General features: G+C 43.7%; 1 protein-coding gene across 1 annotated transcript in view; it reads left to right on the forward strand.

Annotated features, from left to right (window-relative positions):
• The window catches only part of LOC124021003 (bifunctional heparan sulfate N-deacetylase/N-sulfotransferase 4-like), a 69,070-nt gene that overhangs the window by 17,594 nt on the left and 29,708 nt on the right, over window positions 1-21,768 (forward strand). The window contains exons 5-8 of the mRNA XM_046336317.1: window positions 2,396-2,483; window positions 5,317-5,471; window positions 6,709-6,894; window positions 10,767-10,895. Of these exons, the coding sequence (XP_046192273.1) occupies window positions 2,396-2,483; window positions 5,317-5,471; window positions 6,709-6,894; window positions 10,767-10,895 (558 nt within the window). The remainder of the gene's footprint in view (window positions 1-2,395; window positions 2,484-5,316; window positions 5,472-6,708; window positions 6,895-10,766; window positions 10,896-21,768) is intronic.

A 21,768-nucleotide genomic window follows, 5' to 3' on the forward strand; every position in this document is an offset into this window, starting at 1 on the left:
GAGAGAGAGAGAGAGAGAGAGAGAGAGAGAGAGAGAGAGAGAGAGAGAGAGAGAGAGAGAGAGAGAGGAGGGCAGGGGGACAGACACAGAGAGAGAAGGAGAGATTATACTAGCCTGCCCAACACCTCAGACAGAGGGAGTAGGAGAGAAGGTAGAGAGAGATAGAGAAGGTAGAGAGAGATAGAGAAGGTAGAGAGAGATAGAGGGGACAGGAAAGAAGGGAGATGGGGAAAGGGGGAATGTCTGAAAAGTGTAGAGATTGAAAGAGATACAGAAAGAGAGAGAGAGATGTGGACAGATGGAGAGAGAAAGAGAGAGAGACGGGGATAGATGGAGAGAGAGACGGGGATAGATGGAGAGAGAGACGGGGATAGATGGAGAGAGAGACAGGGATAGATGGAGAGAGAGACGGGGATAGATGGAGAGAGAGACGGGGATAGATGGAGAGAGAGACGGGGATAGATGGAGAGAGAGACGGGGATAGATGGAGAGAGAGACGGGGATAGATGGAGAGAGAGACGGGGATAGATGGAGAGAGAGACGGGGATAGATGGAGAGAGAGACGGGGATAGATGGAGAGAGAGACGGAGATAGATGGAGAGAGAGACGGGGATAGATGGAGAGAGAGACGGGGATAGATGGAGAGAGAGACGGGGATAGATGGAGAGAGAGACGGGGATAGATGGAGAGAGAGACGGGGATAGATGGAGAGAGGAGAGACAGATGTTGAGAGATAGAGAGAGAGACGGGGATAGATGGAGAGAGAGACGGGGATAGATGGAGAGAGAAAGAGAGACAGACGTTGAGAGATAGAGAGAGAGACGGAGATAGATGGAGAGAGGAGAGAAAGGGGAGGAGAGAGAGAGAGAGAGACAGGGATAGATGGAGAGAAAGGGGAGGAGAGAGAGAGAGAGACGGGGATAGATGGAGAGAGGAGAGAAAGGGGAGGAGAGAGAGATGGGGATAGATGGAGAGAGGAGAGACAGACTGAGAGAAAGAGACAAGAGAATGATACAGCCATTCATTCTTGCTCTATCAGCCTTCCTTTAAAATAAAACATTTGTTTTCAGAGATTTGACATTTTCACAGAGAGATTGAGAGAAGTATGGAAGTAGAGGGGAGGAGAAATATGGGGAAGAGGGAAATGGAATGAGAGGGGAGGAGAATGAGAGAGAAGGAGGAAGAGAGAAGAGAGAGGGGGAGAGAGAGAGAGAGGGGGAGAGAGAGAAGAGAAAGGGGAAGAGAGAGAGAAGAAAGGGGGGAGAGAGAGAAGAGAGGAGAGGAGAGGAGGGAAGGGGAAAGAGAGAGGTGAGAAAGGGGAAAGAGAGAGAAGAGAGAGGAGAGAGAGGGGAGAGGAGGGAAGGGGAAAGAGAGAGGAGAGAGAGGGGGGAGGAAAATGACACCCAAATCTAACTGCCTGATATTATTTTTTCTTATTTCAAATGTAACCTTTATTTAACTATGCATATTATTGGTATCATTTGAAAGGAAACACTTTGAATGTTGTGGAAATGTAAAATGAATGTAGGAGAATGTAACACATGAGATCTAACACACTCAGACATATCGAACACTCAGACATTTAAAACACTCAGACATTTAGAACACCCAGAAATTTAGAACACCCAGACATTTAGAACACCCAGACATTTAGAACACCCAGATATTTAGAACACTCAGACATTTAAAACACTCTGACATTTAGAACACTCTGACATTTAGAACACCCGGACATTTAGAACACTCAGACATTTAAAACATTCGGACATTTAGAACACTCTGACATTTAGAACACTCAGACATTTAAAAAACTCGGACATTTAGAACACCCAGACATTTAGAACACTCAGACATTTAAAACATTCGGACATTTAGAACACTCAGACATTTAGAACACTCAGACATTTAAAACACTCAGACATTTAGAACACCCAGACATTTAGAACACCCAGACATTTAAAACACCCAGATATTTAGAACATCCGGACATTTAGAACACTCAAACATTTAGAACACCCGGACATTTAGAACACCCGGACATTTAGAACACCCAGACATTTAGAACACCCGGACATTTAGAACACCCAGACATTTAGAACACTCAACATTTAGAACACTCGGGCATTTAGAACACTCCACATTTAGAACACTCAGGCATTTAGAACACTCAATATTTAGAACACTCAGGCATTTAGAACACTCCACATTTAGAACACTCCACATTTAGAACACTCAGGCATTTAGAACACTCGACATTTAGAACACTCAGGCATTTAGAACACTCACAACATTTATAACACTTAGACATTTAGAACACTCAGACATTTAGAACACTCTGAACATTTAGAAGAGATCATATAACAAATCTAACACAACTCTCTCTCTCTTTCTCCAGGCCCTCCTGGACACTCAGAACCAGCTGAGATCTCAAATCACCAACTTCACCTTTAATCTGGGCTTCTCTGGAAAGTTCTACCATACAGGTACAGTACAATGTTACAATGTTCTATCATATTAAGGACAGTAATTATATAGAGACAGTTACCAGTCATATAACTACTGTCAGAACCAGTCAGAACCAGTCATATAACTACTGACAGAACCAGTCAGAACCAGTCATATAACTACTGACAGAACCAGTCATATAACTACTGTCAGAACCAGTCAGAATCAGTCATATAACTACTGTCAGAACCAGTCAGAACCAGTCATATAACTACTGACAGAACCAGTCAGAACCAGTCATATAACTACTGTCAGAACCAGTCAGAACCAGTCATATAACTACTGACAGAACCAGTCATATAACTACTGTCAGAACCAGTCAGAACCAGTCATATAACTACTGACAGAACCAGTCAGAACCAGTCATATAACTACTGTCAGAACCAGTCATATAACTACTGACAGAACCAGTCAGAACCAGTCATATAACTACTGTCAGAACCAGTCATATAACTACTGACAGAACCAGTCAGAACCAGTCATATAACTACTGACAGAACCAGACAGAACCAGTCATATAACTACTGACAGAACCAGACAGAACCAGTCATATAACTACTGACAGAACCAGTCATATAACTACTGACAGAACCAGTCAGAACCAGTCATATAACTACTGTCAGAACCAGTCATATAACTACTGACAGAACCAGTCAGAACCAGACAGAACCAGTCATATAACTACTGACAGAACCAGTCATATAACTACTGTCAGAACCAGTCAGAACCAGTCATATAACTACTGACAGAACCAGTCAGAACCAGTCATATAACTACTGTCAGAACCAGTCATATAACTACTGTCAGAACCAGTCAGAACCAGTCATATAACTACTGACAGAACCAGTCAGAACCAGTCATATAACTACTGACAGAACCAGACAGAACCAGTCATATAACTACTGTCAGAACCAGTCAGAACCAGTCAGAACCAGTCATATAACTACTGACAGAACCAGTCATATAACTACTGACAGAACCAGTCAGAACCAGTCAGAACCAGTCAGAACCAGTCATATAACTACTGTCAGAACCAGTCATATAACTACTGACAGAACCAGTCAGAACCACTCATATAACTACTGACAGAACCAGTCATATAACTACTGTCAGAACCAGTCAGAACCAGTCATATAACTACTGTCAGAACCAGTCAGAACCAGTCAGAACCAGTCAGAACCAGTCATATAACTACTGACAGAACCAGTCATATAACTACTGTCAGAACCAGTCAGAACCAGTCATATAACTACTGTCAGAACCAGTCAGAACCAGTCATATAACTACTGACAGAACCAGTCATATAACTACTGTCAGAACCAGTCAGAACCAGTCATAACCAGTCATATAACTACTGACAGAACCAGTCATATAACTACTGTCAGAACCAGTCAGAACCAGTCAGAACCAGTCATATAACTACTGACAGAACCAGTCATATAACTACTGTCAGAACCAGTCAGAACCAGTCAGAACCAGTCATATAACTACTGACAGAACCAGTCATATAACTACTGTCAGAACCAGTCAGAACCAGTCATATAACTACTGACAAAACCAGTCATATAACTACTGTCAGAACCAGTCAGAACCAGTCATATAACTACTGTCAGAACCAGTCAGAACCAGTCATATAACTACTGTCAGAACCAGTCAGAACCAGTCATATAACTACTGACAGAACCAGTCAGAACCAGTCAGAACCAGTCATATAACTACTGACAGAACCAGTCAGAACCAGTCATATAACTACTGACAGAACCAGTCAGAACCACTCATATAACTACTGACAGAACCAGTCATATAACTACTGACAGAACCAGTCAGAACCAGTCATATAACTACTGACAGAACCAGTCAGAACCAGTCATATAACTACTGTCAGAACCAGTCAGAACCAGTCATATAACTACTGTCAGAACCAGTCATATAACTACTGACAGAACCAGTCATATAACTACTGTCAGAACCAGTCAGAACCAGTCATATAACTACTGTCAGAACCAGTCAGAACCAGTCATATAACTACTGACAGAACCAGTCATATAACTACTGTCAGAACCAGTCAGAACCAGTCATAACCAGTCATATAACTACTGACAGAACCAGTCATATAACTACTGTCAGAACCAGTCAGAACCAGTCAGAACCAGTCATATAACTACTGACAGAACCAGTCATATAACTACTGTCAGAACCAGTCAGAACCAGTCAGAACCAGTCATATAACTACTGACAGAACCAGTCATATAACTACTGTCAGAACCAGTCAGAACCAGTCATATAACTACTGACAGAACCAGTCATATAACTACTGTCAGAACCAGTCAGAACCAGTCATATAACTACTGTCAGAACCAGTCAGAACCAGTCATATAACTACTGTCAGAACCAGTCAGAACCAGTCATATAACTACTGACAGAACCAGTCAGAACCAGTCATATAACTACTGACAGAACCAGTCAGAACCACTCATATAACTACTGACAGAACCAGTCATATAACTACTGACAGAACCAGTCAGAACCAGTCATATAACTACTGACAGAACCAGTCAGAACCAGTCATATAACTACTGTCAGAACCAGTCAGAACCAGTCATATAACTACTGTCAGAACCAGTCATATAACTACTGACAGAACCAGTCAGAACCAGTCATATAACTACTGTGTGTGTGTGTGTGTGTGTGTGTGTGTGTGTGTGTGTGTGTGTGTGTGTGTGTGTGTGTGTGTGTGTGTGTGTGTGTGTGTGTGTGTGTGTGTGTGTGTGTGTGTGTGTGTGTGTGTGTGTGTGTCTGAGTGGTTTCCAGGTACAGATGAAGAGGATGAGGGGGATGATGTGCTGCTCGGTTCTGTATCAGAGTTCTGGTGGTTCCCTCACATGTACAGCCACATGCAGCCACACCTCTTCAACAACCTCACCTCTCTGCTGGAGCAGATGGTCCTTAACAAGGACTTCGCTCTGGTGAGACACACACACACACACACACACACACACACACACACACACACACACACACACACACACACACACACACACACACACACACACACACACACACACACACACACACACACACACACACACACACACACACACCTGGTGTGTAAATTATTAGTGGTAATCAGACTTTAACAGCTTTTTATTGTCAATTTCAAACAGAATAAAACTCATCAAAATCCACGGTGATGTGATTCTCCCTCTCTTTGTCTCTCTCTCTGTCTCTCTGTCTCTCTCTCTCGTTCTCTCTCTCTCTCTGTCTCTCTGTCTCTCTCTCTCTATGTCTCTCTCGTTCTCTCTCTCTCTATGTCTCTCTCTCTATGTCTCTCTCTCTCTCTCTCTCTCTCTCTCTCTCTCTCTCTCTCTCTCTCTCTCTCTCTCTCTCTCTCTCTCTCTCTCTCTCTCTCTCTCTCTCTCTCTCTCTCTCTCTCTCTCTCTCTATGTCTCTCTGTCTCTCTCTCTCTCTGTCTCTCTCTCTCTCTATGTCTCTCTCTATATATATATCTCTCTATGTCTCTCTCTCTCTCTCTCTCTATGTCTCTCTCTCTCTATGTCTCTCTCTCTATGTATCTCTCTCTGTCCCCTGTAGGATCATGGTATTCCAGTAGACCAGGGTTATGCTGTTGCACCCCACCATTCCCGAGTCTTGTTAATCTCTCTCTCTATGTCTCTCTCTCTCTCTCTCTCTCTCTCTCTCTCTCTCTCTCTCTCTCTCTCTCTGTCTCTCTCTCTCTATGTCTCTCTCTCTCTCTCTCTCTATCTCTCTCTCTCTCTCTCTCTCTCTCTCTCTCTCTCTCTCTCTCTCTGTCTCTCTCTCTCTATGTCTCTCTCTCTCTCTCTCTCTATGTCTCTCTCTCTCTATGTCTCTCTCTCTCTATGTCTCTCTCTCTCTCTCTCTCTCTCTCTCTCTCTCTCTCTCTCTCTCTCTCTCTCTCTCTCTCTCTCTCTCTCTCTCTCTCTCTCTCTATGTCTCTCTCTCCCCTGTAGGATCATGGTATTCCAGTAGACCAGGGTTATGCTGTTGCACCCCACCATTCCCGAGTCTTGTTAATCTCTCTCTCTCTCTCTCTCTCTCTCTCTCTCTCTCTCTCTCTCTCTCTCTCTCTCTCTCTCTCTCTCTCTCTCTCTGTCTTTCTCTCTCTCTCTTTCTCTCTCTCTCTATGTCTCTCTCTCCCTATGTCTCTTTCTCTCTCCCCTGTAGGATCATGGTATTCCAGTAGACCAGGGTTATGCTGTTGCACCCCACCATTCAGGAGTCTACCCTGTTCATCTCCAGCTGTATGAGACGTGGAGGAAGGTGTGGAACATCAGGGTTACATCTACTGAGGAATACCCTCACCTCAAACCAGCTAGATACCGCAAAGGATTCATACACAATGATATTATGGTGAGGAAACACAATGGTACCGTCAGAAAGAATTCACACCCCTTGACTTTTTCCACGTTGTTGCGTTACAGCCTTATTCTATACAGAATTATTTGAAATGGATTATTTGAAATGGATTTTGTCACTGGCCTACACACAATACCCCATAATCTCAAAGTGTAATTATGTTTTTCCAAATTTTTCTAAATTAATAAAAACTGAAAAAGGTGAAAAGTTTGAATCATTAAGTATTCAACCCCTTTGTTATGAACGCTCGAACCATTTAGAACACTTGGACCATTTAGAACACTCAGAACATTTAGAACACTCGGAACATCTAGAACACTCGGACCATTTAGAACACTCTGAACATTTAGAACACTCGGAACATCTAGAACACTCTGAACATTTAGAACACTCTGAACATTTAGAACACTCGAACATCTAGAACACTCTGAACATTTAGAACACTCGGAACATCTAGAACACTCTGAACATTTAGAACACTCTGAACATCTAGAACACTCGGAACATCTAGAACACTCTGAACATTTAGAACACTCGGAACATCTAGAACACTCTGAACATTTAGAACACTCTGAACATCTAGAACACTCGGAACATTTAGAACACTCGGAACATCTAGAACACTCTGAACATTTAGAACACTCTGAACATCTAGAACACTCGGAACATTTAGAACACTCAGAACATTTTGAACACTCGGAACATCTAGAACACTCTGAACATTTAGAACACTCTGAACATTTAGAATGCTCAGAACACTCAGACTCAATAAGTTCAAGAGTGAAGATATGCTTAAAAAGTCACATTATAAGAGTCATGGACTCAATCTGTATGCAATTATAGTGTTTAACATTATATTTGAATTACGACCTCATCTCTGTACCCCCTTCACATACAATTATCTGTGAGGTCCCTCAGTCGAAGAGTGAATTTCAAACACAGTTTAAAGCACAAAGACCAGGGAGGTTTTCCATACCTTGCAAAGAAGGACACCTATTGGTAGATGGGTAAAAATGAAAAAAGAAGGATACCTATTGGTAGATGGGTAAAAATGAAAAAGCTTGGTGAAGTTATTAATTACACTTTGGATGGTGTATCAATACACCTAGTCACTGCAAAGATACAGGCGTCCTTCCTAACTCAGTTGCCGGAGAGGAAGGAAACCGCTCAGAGATTTAACCATGAGACCAATGGTGACTTTAAAACAGTAACAGAGTTTAATGGCAGTGATGGGAGAAAACTGAGAAAACTGAGTAACTACAACATTGTAGTTACTCCACAATACTGACCTAAATGACAGAGTGAAAAGAAGGAAGCCTGTACAGAGTACAACTATTCCAAAACATGCATCCTGTTTGCAACAAGTCACTAAATTTATACAAGAAATGTTACAAAGCAATTAACTTTTTGTCCTGAATACAAAGTGTTATGTTTAGGACAAATGCAATACAACACATTACTGAGTATCACTCTCCATATTTTCAAGCATAGTGGTGGCTGCATCATGGTATGGGGTATGCTTGTCATCGTTAAGGACTGGAGAGTTTTTCAGGATAAAAAAGAACAGAATGGAGCCAAATCCTAGGGGAAAACCTGGTTCAGTCTGCTTTCCACCAGACACTGGGAGATGAATTCACCTTTCAGCTGGACAATAACCTGGTTCAGTCTGCTTTCCACCAGACACTGGGAGATGAATTCACCTTTCAGCTGGACAATAACCTGGTTCAGTCTGCTTTCCACCAGACACTGGGAGATGAATTCACCTTTCAGCTGGACAATAACCTGGTTCAGTCTGCTTTCCACCAGACACTGGGAGATGAATTCACCTTTCAGCTGGACAATAACCTGGTTCAGTCTGCTTTCCACCAGACACTGGGAGATGAATTCACCTTTCAGCAAGACAATAACCTGGTTCAGTCTGCTTTCCACCAGACACTGGGAGATGAATTCACCTTTCAGCAGGACAATAACCTGGTTCAGTCTGCTTTCCACCAGACACTGGGAGATGAATTCACCTTTCAGCTGGACAATAACCTGGTTCAGTCTGCTTTCCACCAGACACTGGGAGATGAATTCACCTTTCAGCATGACAATAACCTGGTTCAGTCTGCTTTCCACCAGACACTGGGAGATGAATTCACCTTTCAGCAGGACAATAGCACGGTGGCTAGGAAAAGCTCCCTAGAAAAGCCAGAGAGGAACCAGGCTATGTGGGGAGCCAGTCTCTTCTGGCTGTGCCAGGTGGAGATTATAACAGAATATGGCCAAGATGTTCAAATGTTCATAAATGACCAGCATGGTCGAATAATAATAATCCCTGTGGTTGTAGAGAGTGCAACAGGTCAGCACCTCAGGAGTAAATGTCAGTTGGCTTTTCATAGCCGATCATTCAGAGTATCTCTACCGCTCCTGCTGTCTCTAGAGAGTTGAAAACAGCATTTGACAGTTGAAACTGGAGCAGCAGCACAGCCAGGTGTACTGGGGACAGCAAGGAGTCATCATGCCAGGTAGTCCTGGGGCACGGTCCTAAGGCTCAGGTCCTCCGAGAGAGAGAAAGAAAGAGAGAATTAGAGAGAGCATACTTAAATTCACACAGGACACCGAATAGGACAGGAGAAGTACTCCAGATATAACAAACTGACCCTAGCCCCCCGACACATAAACTACTGCACCATAAATACTGGAGGCTGAGACAGGAGGGTTCAGGAGACACTGTGGCCCCATTCGAGGACACCCCCGGACAGGAAGGATATAACCCCACCCACTTTGCCAAAGCGCAGCCCCACACCACTAGAGGGATATCTTCAACCACCAACTTTCCATCCTGAGACAAGGCCCGAGTATAGCCCACAAAGATCTCCGCAACAGCACAACCCAAGGGGGGGCGCCAACCCAGACAGGAAGATCACGTCAGTGACTCTACCCACTCAAGTGATGCACCCCTCCTAGGGATGGTTTTGAAGAGCACCAGTAAGCCAGTGACTCAGCCCCTGTAATAGGGTTAGAGGCAGAGAATCCCAGTGGAAAGAGGGGAACCGGCCCAGCAGAGACAGCAAGGGCGGTTTGTTGCTCCAGAGCCTTTCCATTCACCTTCACACTCCTGGGCCAGACTACACTCAATCATATGACCCACTGAAGAGATGAGTCTTCAGTAAAGACTTAAAGGTTGAGACCGAGACTGCGTATCTCACATGGGTAGGCAGACCGTTCCATAAAAATGGAGCTCTATAGGAGAAAGCCCTGCTTCCAGCTGTTTGCTAAGATATTCTAGGGACAATTAGGAGGCCTGCGTCTTGTGACTGTAGCGTACGTGTAGGTATGTATGGCAGGACCAAATCAGAGAGGTAGGTAGGAGCAAGCCCATGTAATGCTTTGTAGGTTAGCAGTAAAACCCTGAAATCAGCCCTTGCTTTGACAGGAAGCCGGTGTAGGGAGGCTTGCACTGGAGTAATATGATCAAATGTTTTGGTTCTAGTCAGGATTCTAGCAGCCGTATTTAGCACTAACTGAAGTTAGTCTACCTCTCCTCTCCTCTCCTCTCCTCTCCTCTCCTCTCCTCTCCTCTCCTCTCCTCTCCTCTCCTCTCCTCTCCTCTCCTCTCCTCTCCTCTCCTCTCCTCTCCTCTCCACTCCTCTCCTCTCCTCTCCACTCCTCTCCTCTCCTCTCCCTGTCCCTCTCCCTCTCCTCACCTAATTTACAATTCTGTGTGTGTGTGTGTGTGTGTGTGTGTGTGTGTGTGTGTGTGTGTGTGTGTGTGTGTGTGTGTGTGTGTGTGTGTGTGTGTGTGTGTGTGTGTGTGTGTGTGTGTGTGTGTGTGTGTGTGTGTGTGTGTGTGTGTGTGTGTGTGTGTGTGTGTGTGTGTTTAGGTGCTGCCGCGTCAGACGTGTGGGTTGTTCACACACACCATTTACTATAAGGACTATCCGGGAGGACCTAAAGAACTGGACAACAGCATCATGGGAGGAGAACTGTTCCTGACTGTCCTGCTGAACCCAGTGAGTTATCTCCTTACTGTCCTGCTGAACCCAGTGAGTTAACTCCTTACTGTCCTACTGAACCCAGTGAGTTAACTCCTTACTGTCCTACTGAACCCAGTGAGTTAACTCCTTACTGTCCTACTGAACCCAGTGAGTTAACTCCTTACTGTCCTACTGAACCCAGTGAGTTAACTCCTTACTGTCCTACTCAACCCAGTGAGTTAACTCCTTACTGTCCTACTGAACCCAGTGAGTTAACTCCTTACTGTCCTACTGAACCCAGTGAGTTAACTCCTTACTGTCCTTCTGAACCCAGTGAGTTAACTCCTTACTGTCCTACTGAACCCAGTGAGTTAACTCCTTACTGTCCTTATGAACCCAGTGAGTTAACTCCTTACTGTCCTACTGAACCCAGTGAGTTAACTCCTTACTGTCCTACTGAACCCAGTGAGTTAACTCCTTACTGTCCTACTGAACCCAGTGAGTTAACTCCTTACTGTCCTACTGAACCCAGTGAGTTAAGTCCTTACTGTCCTACTGAACCCAGTGAGTTAACTCCTTACTGTCCTACTGAACCCAGTGAGTTAACTCCTTACTGTCCTACTGAACCCAGTGAGTTAACTCCTTACTGTCCTACTGAACCCAGTGAGTTAACTCCTTATTGTCCTTATGAACCTTATGAACTTATGAACTTATGTGACTGACCTTCTTGTCTTAAAGTGATGATGGACTGTTGTTTCTCTTTGCTTGTCTGAGCTGTTCTTGCCATAATATGTGACTGACCTTCATGTCTTAAAGTGATGATGGACTGTTGTTTCTCTTTGCTTGTCTGAGCTGTTCTTGCCATAATATGTGACTGACCTTCATGTCTTAAAGTGATGATGGACTGTTGTTTCTCTTTGCTTGTCTGAGCTGTTCTTGCCATAATATGTGACTGACCTTCATGTCTTAAAGTGATGATGGACTGTTGTTTCTCTTTGCTTGTCTGAGCTGTTCTTGCCATAATATGTGACTGACCTTCTTGTCTTAAAGTGATGATGGACTGTTGTTTCTCTTTGCTTGTCTGAGCTGTTCTTGCCATAATATGTGACTGACCTTCTTGTCTTAAAGTGATGATGGACTGTTGTTTCTCTTTGCTTATCTGAGCTGTTCTTGCCATAATATGTGACTGACCTTCTTGTCTTAAAGTGATGATGGACTGTTGTTTCTCTTTGCTTATCTGAGCTGTTCTTGCCATAATATGTGACTGACCTTCTTGTCTTAAAGTGATGATGGACTGTTGTTTCTCTTTGCTTGTCTGAGCTGTTCTTGCCATAATATGTGACTGACCTTCTTGTCTTAAAGTGATGATGGACTGTTGTTTCTCTTTGCTTGTCTGAGCTGTTCTTGCCATAATATGTGACTGACCTTCTTGTCTTAAAGTGATGATGGACTGTTGTTTCTCTTTGCTTGTCTGAGCTGTTCTTGCCATAATATGTGACTGACCTTCATGTCTTAAAGTGATGATGGACTGTTGTTTCTCTTTGCTTGTCTGAGCTGTTCTTGCCATAATATGTGACTGACCTTCTTGTCTTAAAGTGATGATGGACTGTTGTTTCTCTTTGCTTGTCTGAGCTGTTCTTGCCATAATATGTGACTGACCTTCTTGTCTTAAAGTGATGATGGACTGTTGTTTCTCTTTGCTTGTCTGAGCTGTTCTTGCCATAATATGTGACTGACCTTCTTGTCTTAAAGTGATGATGGACTGTTGTTTCTCTTTGCTTGTCTGAGCTGTTCTTGCCATAATATGTGACTGACCTTCTTGTCTTAAAGTGATGATGGACTGTTGTTTCTCTTTGCTTGTCTGAGCTGTTCTTGCCATAATATGTGACTGACCTTCTTGTCTTAAAGTGATGATGGACTGTTGTTTCTCTTTGCTTGTCTGAGCTGTTCTTGCCATAATATGTGACTGACCTTCTTGTCTTAAAGTGATGATGGACTGTTGTTTCTCATTGCTTGTCTGAGCTGTTCTTGCCATAATATGTGACTGACCTTCTTGTCTTAAAGTGATGATGGACTGTTGTTTCTCTTTGCTTGTCTGAGCTGTTCTTGCCATAATATGTGACTGACCTTCTTGTCTTAAAGTGATGATGGACTGTTGTTTCTCATTGCTTGTCTGAGCTGTTCTTGCCATAATATGTGACTGACCTTCTTGTCTTAAAGTGATGATGGACTGTTGTTTCTCTTTGCTTGTCTGAGCTGTTCTTGCCATAATATGTGACTGACCTTCTTGTCTTAAAGTGATGATGGACTGTTGTTTCTCTTTGCTTGTCTGAGCTGTTCTTGCCATAATATGTGACTGACCTTCTTGTCTTAAAGTGATGATGGACTGTTGTTTCTCTTTGCTTATCTGAGCTGTTCTTGCCATAATATGTGACTGACCTTCTTGTCTTAAAGTGATGATGGACTGTTGTTTCTCTTTGCTTGTCTGAGCTGTTCTTGCCATAATATGTGACTGACCTTCTTGTCTTAAAGTGATGATGGACTGTTGTTTCTCTTTGCTTGTCTGAGCTGTTCTTGCCATAATATGTGACTGACCTTCTTGTCTTAAAGTGATGATGGACTGTTGTTTCTCTTTGCTTATCTGAGCTGTTCTTGCCATAATATGTGACTGACCTTCTTGTCTTAAAGTGATGATGGACTGTTGTTTCTCTTTGCTTATCTGAGCTGTTCTTGCCATAATATGTGACTGACCTTCTTGTCTTAAAGTGATGATGGACTGTTGTTTCTCTTTGCTTGTCTGAGCTGTTCTTGCCATAATATGTGACTGACCTTCTTGTCTTAAAGTGATGATGGACTGTTGTTTCTCATTGCTTGTCTGAGCTGTTCTTGCCATAATATGTGACTGACCTTCTTGTCTTAAAGTGATGATGGACTGTTGTTTCTCTTTGCTTGTCTGAGCTGTTCTTGCCATAATATGTGACTGACCTTCTTGTCTTAAAGTGATGATGGACTGTTGTTTCTCTTTGCTTGTCTGAGCTGTTCTTGCCATAATATGTGACTGACCTTCTTGTCTTAAAGTGATGATGGACTGTTGTTTCTCTTTGCTTATCTGAGCTGTTCTTGCCATAATATGTGACTGACCTTCTTGTCTTAAAGTGATGATGGACTGTTGTTTCTCTTTGCTTGTCTGAGCTGTTCTTGCCATAATATGTGACTGACCTTCTTGTCTTAAAGTGATGATGGACTGTTGTTTCTCTTTGCTTGTCTGAGCTGTTCTTGCCATAATATGTGACTGACCTTCTTGTCTTAAAGTGATGATGGACTGTTGTTTCTCTTTGCTTATCTGAGCTGTTCTTGCCATAATATGTGACTGACCTTCTTGTCTTAAAGTGATGATGGACTGTTGTTTCTCTTTGCTTATCTGAGCTGTTCTTGCCATAATATGTGACTGACCTTCTTGTCTTAAAGTGATGATGGACTGTTTTTCTCTTTGCTTGTCTGAGCTGTTCTTGCCATAATATGTGACTGACCTTCTTGTCTTAAAGTGATGATGGACTGTTGTTTCTCTTTGCTTGTCTGAGCTGTTCTTGCCATAATATGTGACTGACCTTCTTGTCTTAAAGTGATGATGGACTGTTGTTTCTCTTTGCTTGTCTGAGCTGTTCTTGCCATAATATGTGACTGACCTTCATGTCTTAAAGTGATGATGGACTGTTGTTTCTCTTTGCTTGTCTGAGCTGTTCTTGCCATAATATGTGACTGACCTTCTTGTCTTAAAGTGATGATGGACTGTTGTTTCTCTTTGCTTGTCTGAGCTGTTCTTGCCATAATATGTGACTGACCTTCTTGTCTTAAAGTGATGATGGACTGTTGTTTCTCTTTGCTTGTCTGAGCTGTTCTTGCCATAATATGTGACTGACCTTCTTGTCTTAAAGTGATGATGGACTGTTGTTTCTCTTTGCTTGTCTGAGCTGTTCTTGCCATAATATGTGACTGACCTTCTTGTCTTAAAGTGATGATGGACTGTTGTTTCTCTTTGCTTGTCTGAGCTGTTCTTGCCATAATATGTGACTGACCTTCTTGTCTTAAAGTGATGATGGACTGTTGTTTCTCTTTGCTTGTCTGAGCTGTTCTTGCCATAATATGTGACTGACCTTCTTGTCTTAAAGTGATGATGGACTGTTGTTTCTCATTGCTTGTCTGAGCTGTTCTTGCCATAATATGTGACTGACCTTCTTGTCTTAAAGTGATGATGGACTGTTGTTTCTCTTTGCTTGTCTGAGCTGTTCTTGCCATAATATGTGACTGACCTTCTTGTCTTAAAGTGATGATGGACTGTTGTTTCTCATTGCTTGTCTGAGCTGTTCTTGCCATAATATGTGACTGACCTTCTTGTCTTAAAGTGATGATGGACTGTTGTTTCTCTTTGCTTGTCTGAGCTGTTCTTGCCATAATATGTGACTGACCTTCTTGTCTTAAAGTGATGATGGACTGTTGTTTCTCTTTGCTTGTCTGAGCTGTTCTTGCCATAATATGTGACTGACCTTCTTGTCTTAAAGTGATGATGGACTGTTGTTTCTCTTTGCTTATCTGAGCTGTTCTTGCCATAATATGTGACTGACCTTCTTGTCTTAAAGTGATGATGGACTGTTGTTTCTCTTTGCTTGTCTGAGCTGTTCTTGCCATAATATGTGACTGACCTTCTTGTCTTAAAGTGATGATGGACTGTTGTTTCTCTTTGCTTGTCTGAGCTGTTCTTGCCATAATATGTGACTGACCTTCTTGTTTTAAAGTGATGATGGACTGTTGTTTCTCTTTGCTTGTCTGAGCTGTTCTTGCCATAATATGTGACTGACCTTCTTGTCTTAAAGTGATGATGGACTGTTGTTTCTCTTTGCTTGTCTGAGCTGTTCTTGCCATAATATGTGACTGACCTTCTTGTCTTAAAGTGATGATGGACTGTTGTTTCTCTCTGCTTGTCTGAGCTGTTCTTGCCATAATATGTGACTGACCTTCTTGTCTTAAAGTGATGATGGACTGTTGTTTCTCTTTGCTTGTCTGAGCTGTTCTTGCCATAATATGTGACTGACCTTCTTGTCTTAAAGTGATGATGGACTGTTGTTTCTCTTTGCTTGTCTGAGCTGTTCTTGCCATAATATGTGACTGACCTTCTTGTCTTAAAGTGATGATGGACTGTTGTTTCTCTCTGCTTGTCTGAGCTGTTCTTGCCATAATATGTGACTGACCTTCTTGTCTTAAAGTGATGATGGACTGTTGTTTCTCTTTGCTTGTCTGAGCTGTTCTTGCCATAATATGTGACTGACCTTCTTGTCTTAAAGTGATGATGGACTGTTGTTTCTCTTTGCTTGTCTGAGCTGTTCTTGCCATAATATGTGACTGACCTTCTTGTCTTAAAGTGATGATGGACTGTTGTTTCTCTTTGCTTGTCTGAGCTGTTCTTGCCATAATATGTGACTGACCTTCTTGTCTTAAAGTGATGATGGACTGTTGTTTCTCTTTGCTTGTCTGAGCTGTTCTTGCCATAATATGTGACTGACCTTCTTGTCTTAAAGTGATGATGGACTGTTGTTTCTCTTTGCTTGTCTGAGCTGTTCTTGCCATAATATGTGACTGACCTTCTTGTCTTAAAGTGATGATGGACTGTTGTTTCTCTTTGCTTGTCTGAGCTGTTCTTGCCATAATATGTGACTGACCTTCTTGTCTTAAAGTGATGATGGACTGTTGTTTCTCTTTGCTTGTCTGAGCTGTTCTTGCCATAATATGTGACTGACCTTCTTGTCTTAAAGTGATGATGGACTGTTGTTTCTCTTTGCTTGTCTGAGCTGTTCTTGCCATAATATGTGACTGACCTTCTTGTCTTAAAGTGATGATGGACTGTTGTTTCTCTTTGCTTGTCTGAGCTGTTCTTGCCATAATATGTGACTGACCGACTCAAATCGGTCTTATGTAGCAAAATATTAAATAGTTTTTTTTACACTGGATAAAAGTAGAGACTCAGAGCTAGAAAATGGAATATCATACACTGCCTTTTTGAGGAACAATGGGAAAGTTATTCTGCTTTGAAAGTTGATAAACTTGTAAACACATTTTTTGAGAAAATGGCCTTTGAATGTTTTGGTAAGAGAGAGCTATTTGTCTAAACCCATTCGGCATTGTTCACACCCTCTAAAGCTTTAGCCCCACCAATTCAGCATCGTTCACACCCTCTAAAGCTTTAGCCCCACCCATTCGGCATCGTTCACACCCTCTAAAGCTTTAGCCCCACCCATTCAGCATCGTTCACACCCTCTAAAGCTTTAGCCCCACCCATTCAGCATTGTTCACACCCTCTAAAGCTTTAGCCCCACCCATTCAGCATCGTTCACACCCTCTAAAGCTTTAGCCCCACCCATTCAGCATCATTCACACCCTCAAAAGCTTTAGCCCCACCCATCTCTTTAAGGAATCACATGAGAGGCCATGTGCTAAACAGTGAGTAGTGGCGGGGGTGATAGCCTAGTGGTTAGAGCGTTGGACTAAGATCGAATCTCTGAGCCGACAAGGTAAAGATCTGTCGTTCTGCCCCTGAACAAGGCAGTTAACCCACTGTTCCTAGACCAGTTAACCCACTGTTCCTAGACCAGTTAACCCACTGTACCTAGACCAGTTAACCCACTGTTCCTAGACCAGTTAATCCACTGTTCCTAGACCAGTTAACCCACTGTTCCTAGACCAGTTAACTCACTGTTCCTAGACCAGTTTACCCACAGTTCCTAGACCAGTTTACCCACAGTTCCTAGACCAGTAAACCCACTGTTCCTAGACCAGTTAACCCACTGTTCCTAGACCAGTTAACCCACTGTTCCACTGTTCCTAGACCAGTTAACCCACAGTTCTTAGACCAGAGTTAGTGGTGGCTGTTTACCAGTCTGATGGCTTTGAGATAGAAGCTGTTTTTCAGTCTGATGGCTTTGAGATAGAAGCTGTTTACCAGTCTCTCATTTACATTTACATTTAAGTCATTTAGTAGACGCTCCTATCCAGAGCGACTTACAAATTGGCACAGCGTGTTGTGTGTGTGTGTGTGTGTGTGTGTGTGTGTGTGTGTGTGTGTGTGTGTGTGTGTGTGTGTGTGTGTGTGTGTGTGTGTGTGTGTGTGTGTGTGTGTGTGTGTGTGTGTGTGTGTGTGTGTGTGTGTGTGTGTGTGTGTGTTCTCTAGCGAAATGCTTCATAATGGTTCTCAATCACGGACAACCAGGCTACCTAAGTATGGTTCTCAATCAGGGACAACCAGGCGACCTAAGTATGGTTCTCAATCAGAGACAACCAGGCTACCTAAGTATGGTTCTCAATCAGGGACAACCAGGCTGCCTAAGTATGGTTCTCAATCAGGGACACAGGGCTACCTAAGTATGGTCCTCAATCAGAGACAACCAGGCTACCTAAGTATGGTTCTCAATCAGAGACAACCAGGCTACCTAAGTATGGTTCTCAATCAGAGACAACGATAGACAGCTGCCTCTGAATGAGAACCACACCTGGCCAAACACACAGAAATAGAAAACATAGAACACAAAACATAGAATGCCCACCCCAACTCACGCCCTGACCAAACCAAAACAGAGACATAAAAAGGATCTCTCAGGTCAGGGCGTGTCACGAACCGGCTCAAAGCCCGTAACAAAGGGAGACAACGTGGAGATAAGGAGTAGGAAAATATATATTTATTAACTAAAGCAACTAAGTATAATATACAATGGTGTGTGTAATCAGTAATCAGTAGTGTAAGTGAGTGTTTTGCATGAATGTGATAATGCAGGGTGATGAAAGGTGCCAAAGCAAACAAACAAAAGGCCACCAAGAACCACAACACAATCTACAAAAGGTGTCTGCATGGAGAGAGTCTCTTCCATGAATGTGGAAGAGGTCCATTTATCCTGGGAGACACCTGGCCCAGGTGTTTCCCATGTAGCTGACGACCCTCCCAACTCCGCCCACCGGCATCCTAATAACCCTCCCAACTCCGCCCACCGGCATCCTAATAACCCTCCCAACTCCGCCCACCGGCATCCTAATAACCCTCCCAACTCCGCCCACCGGAATCCTAATAACCCTCCCAACTCCGCCCACCGGCATCCTAATAACCCTCCCAACTCCGCCCACCGGAATCCTAATAACCCTCCCAACTCCGCCCACCGGCATCCTAATAACCCTCCCAACTCCGCCCACCGGAATCCTAATAACCCTCCCAACTCCGCCCACCGGAATCCTAATAACCCTCCCAACTCCGCCCACCGGCATCCTAATAACCCTCCCAACTCCGCCCACCGGCATCCTAATAACCCTCCCAACTCCGCCCACCGGCATCCTAATAAGGAAACAACAGAGAGAATATGGCAGACAGAGTGGGAGGGTCGTCACAGGGCGGGACACAGGCTTTGGGTCCCAACTATTGTTCCTTTCTCCAGAAGCCCTTTTTTCACTTCCCTTCATGCATCTACAAGGAAATGACTCCCTCGAACCATCCCGACACCGATCCAATGGTTTTAGATGGGGAGTAGAGAAATGACTCCCTCGAACCATCCCGACACCGATCCAATGGTTTTAGATGGGGAGTAGAGAAATGACTCCCTCGAACCATCCCTACACCGATCCAATGGTTTTAGATGGGGAGTAGAGAAATGACTCCCTCGAACCAGCCCTACACCGATCCAATGGTTTTAGATGGGGAGTAGAGAAATGACTCCTCGAACCATCCCGACACCGATCCAATGGTTTTAGATGGGGAGTAGAGAAATGACTCCTCGAACCATCCCTACACCGATCCAATGGTTTTAGATGGGAGTAGAGAAATGACTCCCTCGAACCAGCCCTACACCGATCCAATGGTTTTAGATGGGGAGTAGAGAAATGACTCCCTCGAACCATCCCTACACCGATCCAATGGTTTTAGATGGGGAGTAGAGAAATGACTCCCTCGAACCAGCCCTACACCGATCCAATGGTTTTAGATGGGGAGTAGAGAAATGACTCCCTCGAACCATCCCGACACCGATCCAATGGTTTTAGATGGGGAGTAGAGAAATGACTCCCTCGAACCATCCCTACACCGATCCAATGGTTTTAGATGGGGAGTAGAGAAATGACTCCCTCGAACCAGCCCTACACCGATCCAATGCTTTTAGATGGGGAGTAGAGAAATGACTCCCTCGAACCATCCCTACACCGATCCAATGGTTTTAGATGGGGAGTAGAGAAATGACTCCCTCGAACCATCCCTACACCGATCCAATGGTTTTAGATGGGGAGTAGAGAAATGACTCCCTCGAACCAGCCCTACACCGATCCAATGGTTTTAGATGGGGAGTAGAGAAATGACTCCCTCGAACCATCCCTACACCGATCCAATGGTTTTAGATGGGGAGTAGAGAAATGACTCCCTCGAACCATCCCTACAACGATCCAATGGTTTTAGATGGGGAGTAGAGAAATGACTCCCTCGAACCAGCCCTACACCGATCGAATGGTTTTAGATGGGGAGTAGAGAAATGACTCCCTCGAACCATCCCTACACCGATCCAATGGTTTTAGATGAGTGGGGAGTAGAGAAATGACTCCCTCGAACCATCCCTACACCGATCCAATGGTTTTAGATGAAGAGTAGAGAAATGACTCCCTCGAACCATCCCTACACCGATCCAATGGTTTTAGATAGGGAGTAGAGAAATGACTCCCTCGAACCATCCCTACACCGATCCAATGGTTTTAGATGGGGAGTAGAGAAATGACTCCCTCGAACCATCCCGACACCGATCCAATGGTTTTAGATAGGGAGTAGAGAAATGACTCCCTCGAACCATCCCTACACCGATCCAATGGTTTTAGATGAAGAGTAGAGAAATGACTCCCTCGAACCATCCCTACACCGATCCAATGGTTTTAGATAGGGAGTAGAGAAATGACTCCCTCGAACCATCCCTACACCGATCCAATGGTTTTAGATAGGGAGTAGAGAAATGACTCCCTCGAACCATCCCTACACCGATCCAATGGTTTTAGATGAAGAGTAGAGAAATGAACTAGAACCATCCCTACACCGATCCAATGGTTTTAGATAGGGAGTAGAGAAATGACTCCCTCGAACCATCCCTACACCGATCCAATGGTTTTAGATGGGGAGTAGAGAAATGACTCCCTCGAACCATCCCGACACCGATCCAATGGTTTTAGATGGGGAGTAGAGAAATGACTCCCTCGAACCAGCCATCATCACGGGGTGAAACATCACGGGGTGAACTAGGACTTCTATATTCAGGTGAAACATCACAGGGTGAACTAGGACTTCTATATTCAGGTGAAACATCACAGGGTGAACTAGGACTTCTATATTCAGGTGAAACATCACAGGGTGAACTAGGACTTCTATATTCAGATGATGAGTGGGGAGTAGAGTAGACTTCAGGAGGAAGGGAGCATCACAGGGTGAACTAGGACTTCTATATTCAGGAGGAAGAGAGCATCACAGGGTGAACTAGGACTTCTATATTCAGGAGGAAGAGAGCATCACAGGGTGAACTAGGACTTCTATATTCAGGAGGAAGAGAGCATCACAGGGTGAACTAGGACTTCTATATTCAGGTAAAACATCACAGGGTGAACTAGGACTTCTATATTCAGATGATGAGTGGGGAGTAGAGTAGACTTCAGGAGGAAGGGAGCATCACAGGGTGAACTGGGACTTCTATATTCAGGAGGAACATCACAGGGTGAACTAGGACTTCTATATTCAGGTGAAACATCACAGGGTGAACTGGGACTTCTATATTCAGGAGGAAGAGAGCATCACAGGGTGAACTAGGACTTCTATATTCAGGTGATGAGTGGGGAGTAGAGTAGACTTCAGGAGGAA

This window comes from Oncorhynchus gorbuscha, unplaced genomic scaffold, assembly GCF_021184085.1.
Source record: "Oncorhynchus gorbuscha isolate QuinsamMale2020 ecotype Even-year unplaced genomic scaffold, OgorEven_v1.0 Un_scaffold_1018, whole genome shotgun sequence".
Lineage (NCBI taxonomy): Eukaryota > Metazoa > Chordata > Actinopteri > Salmoniformes > Salmonidae > Oncorhynchus > Oncorhynchus gorbuscha.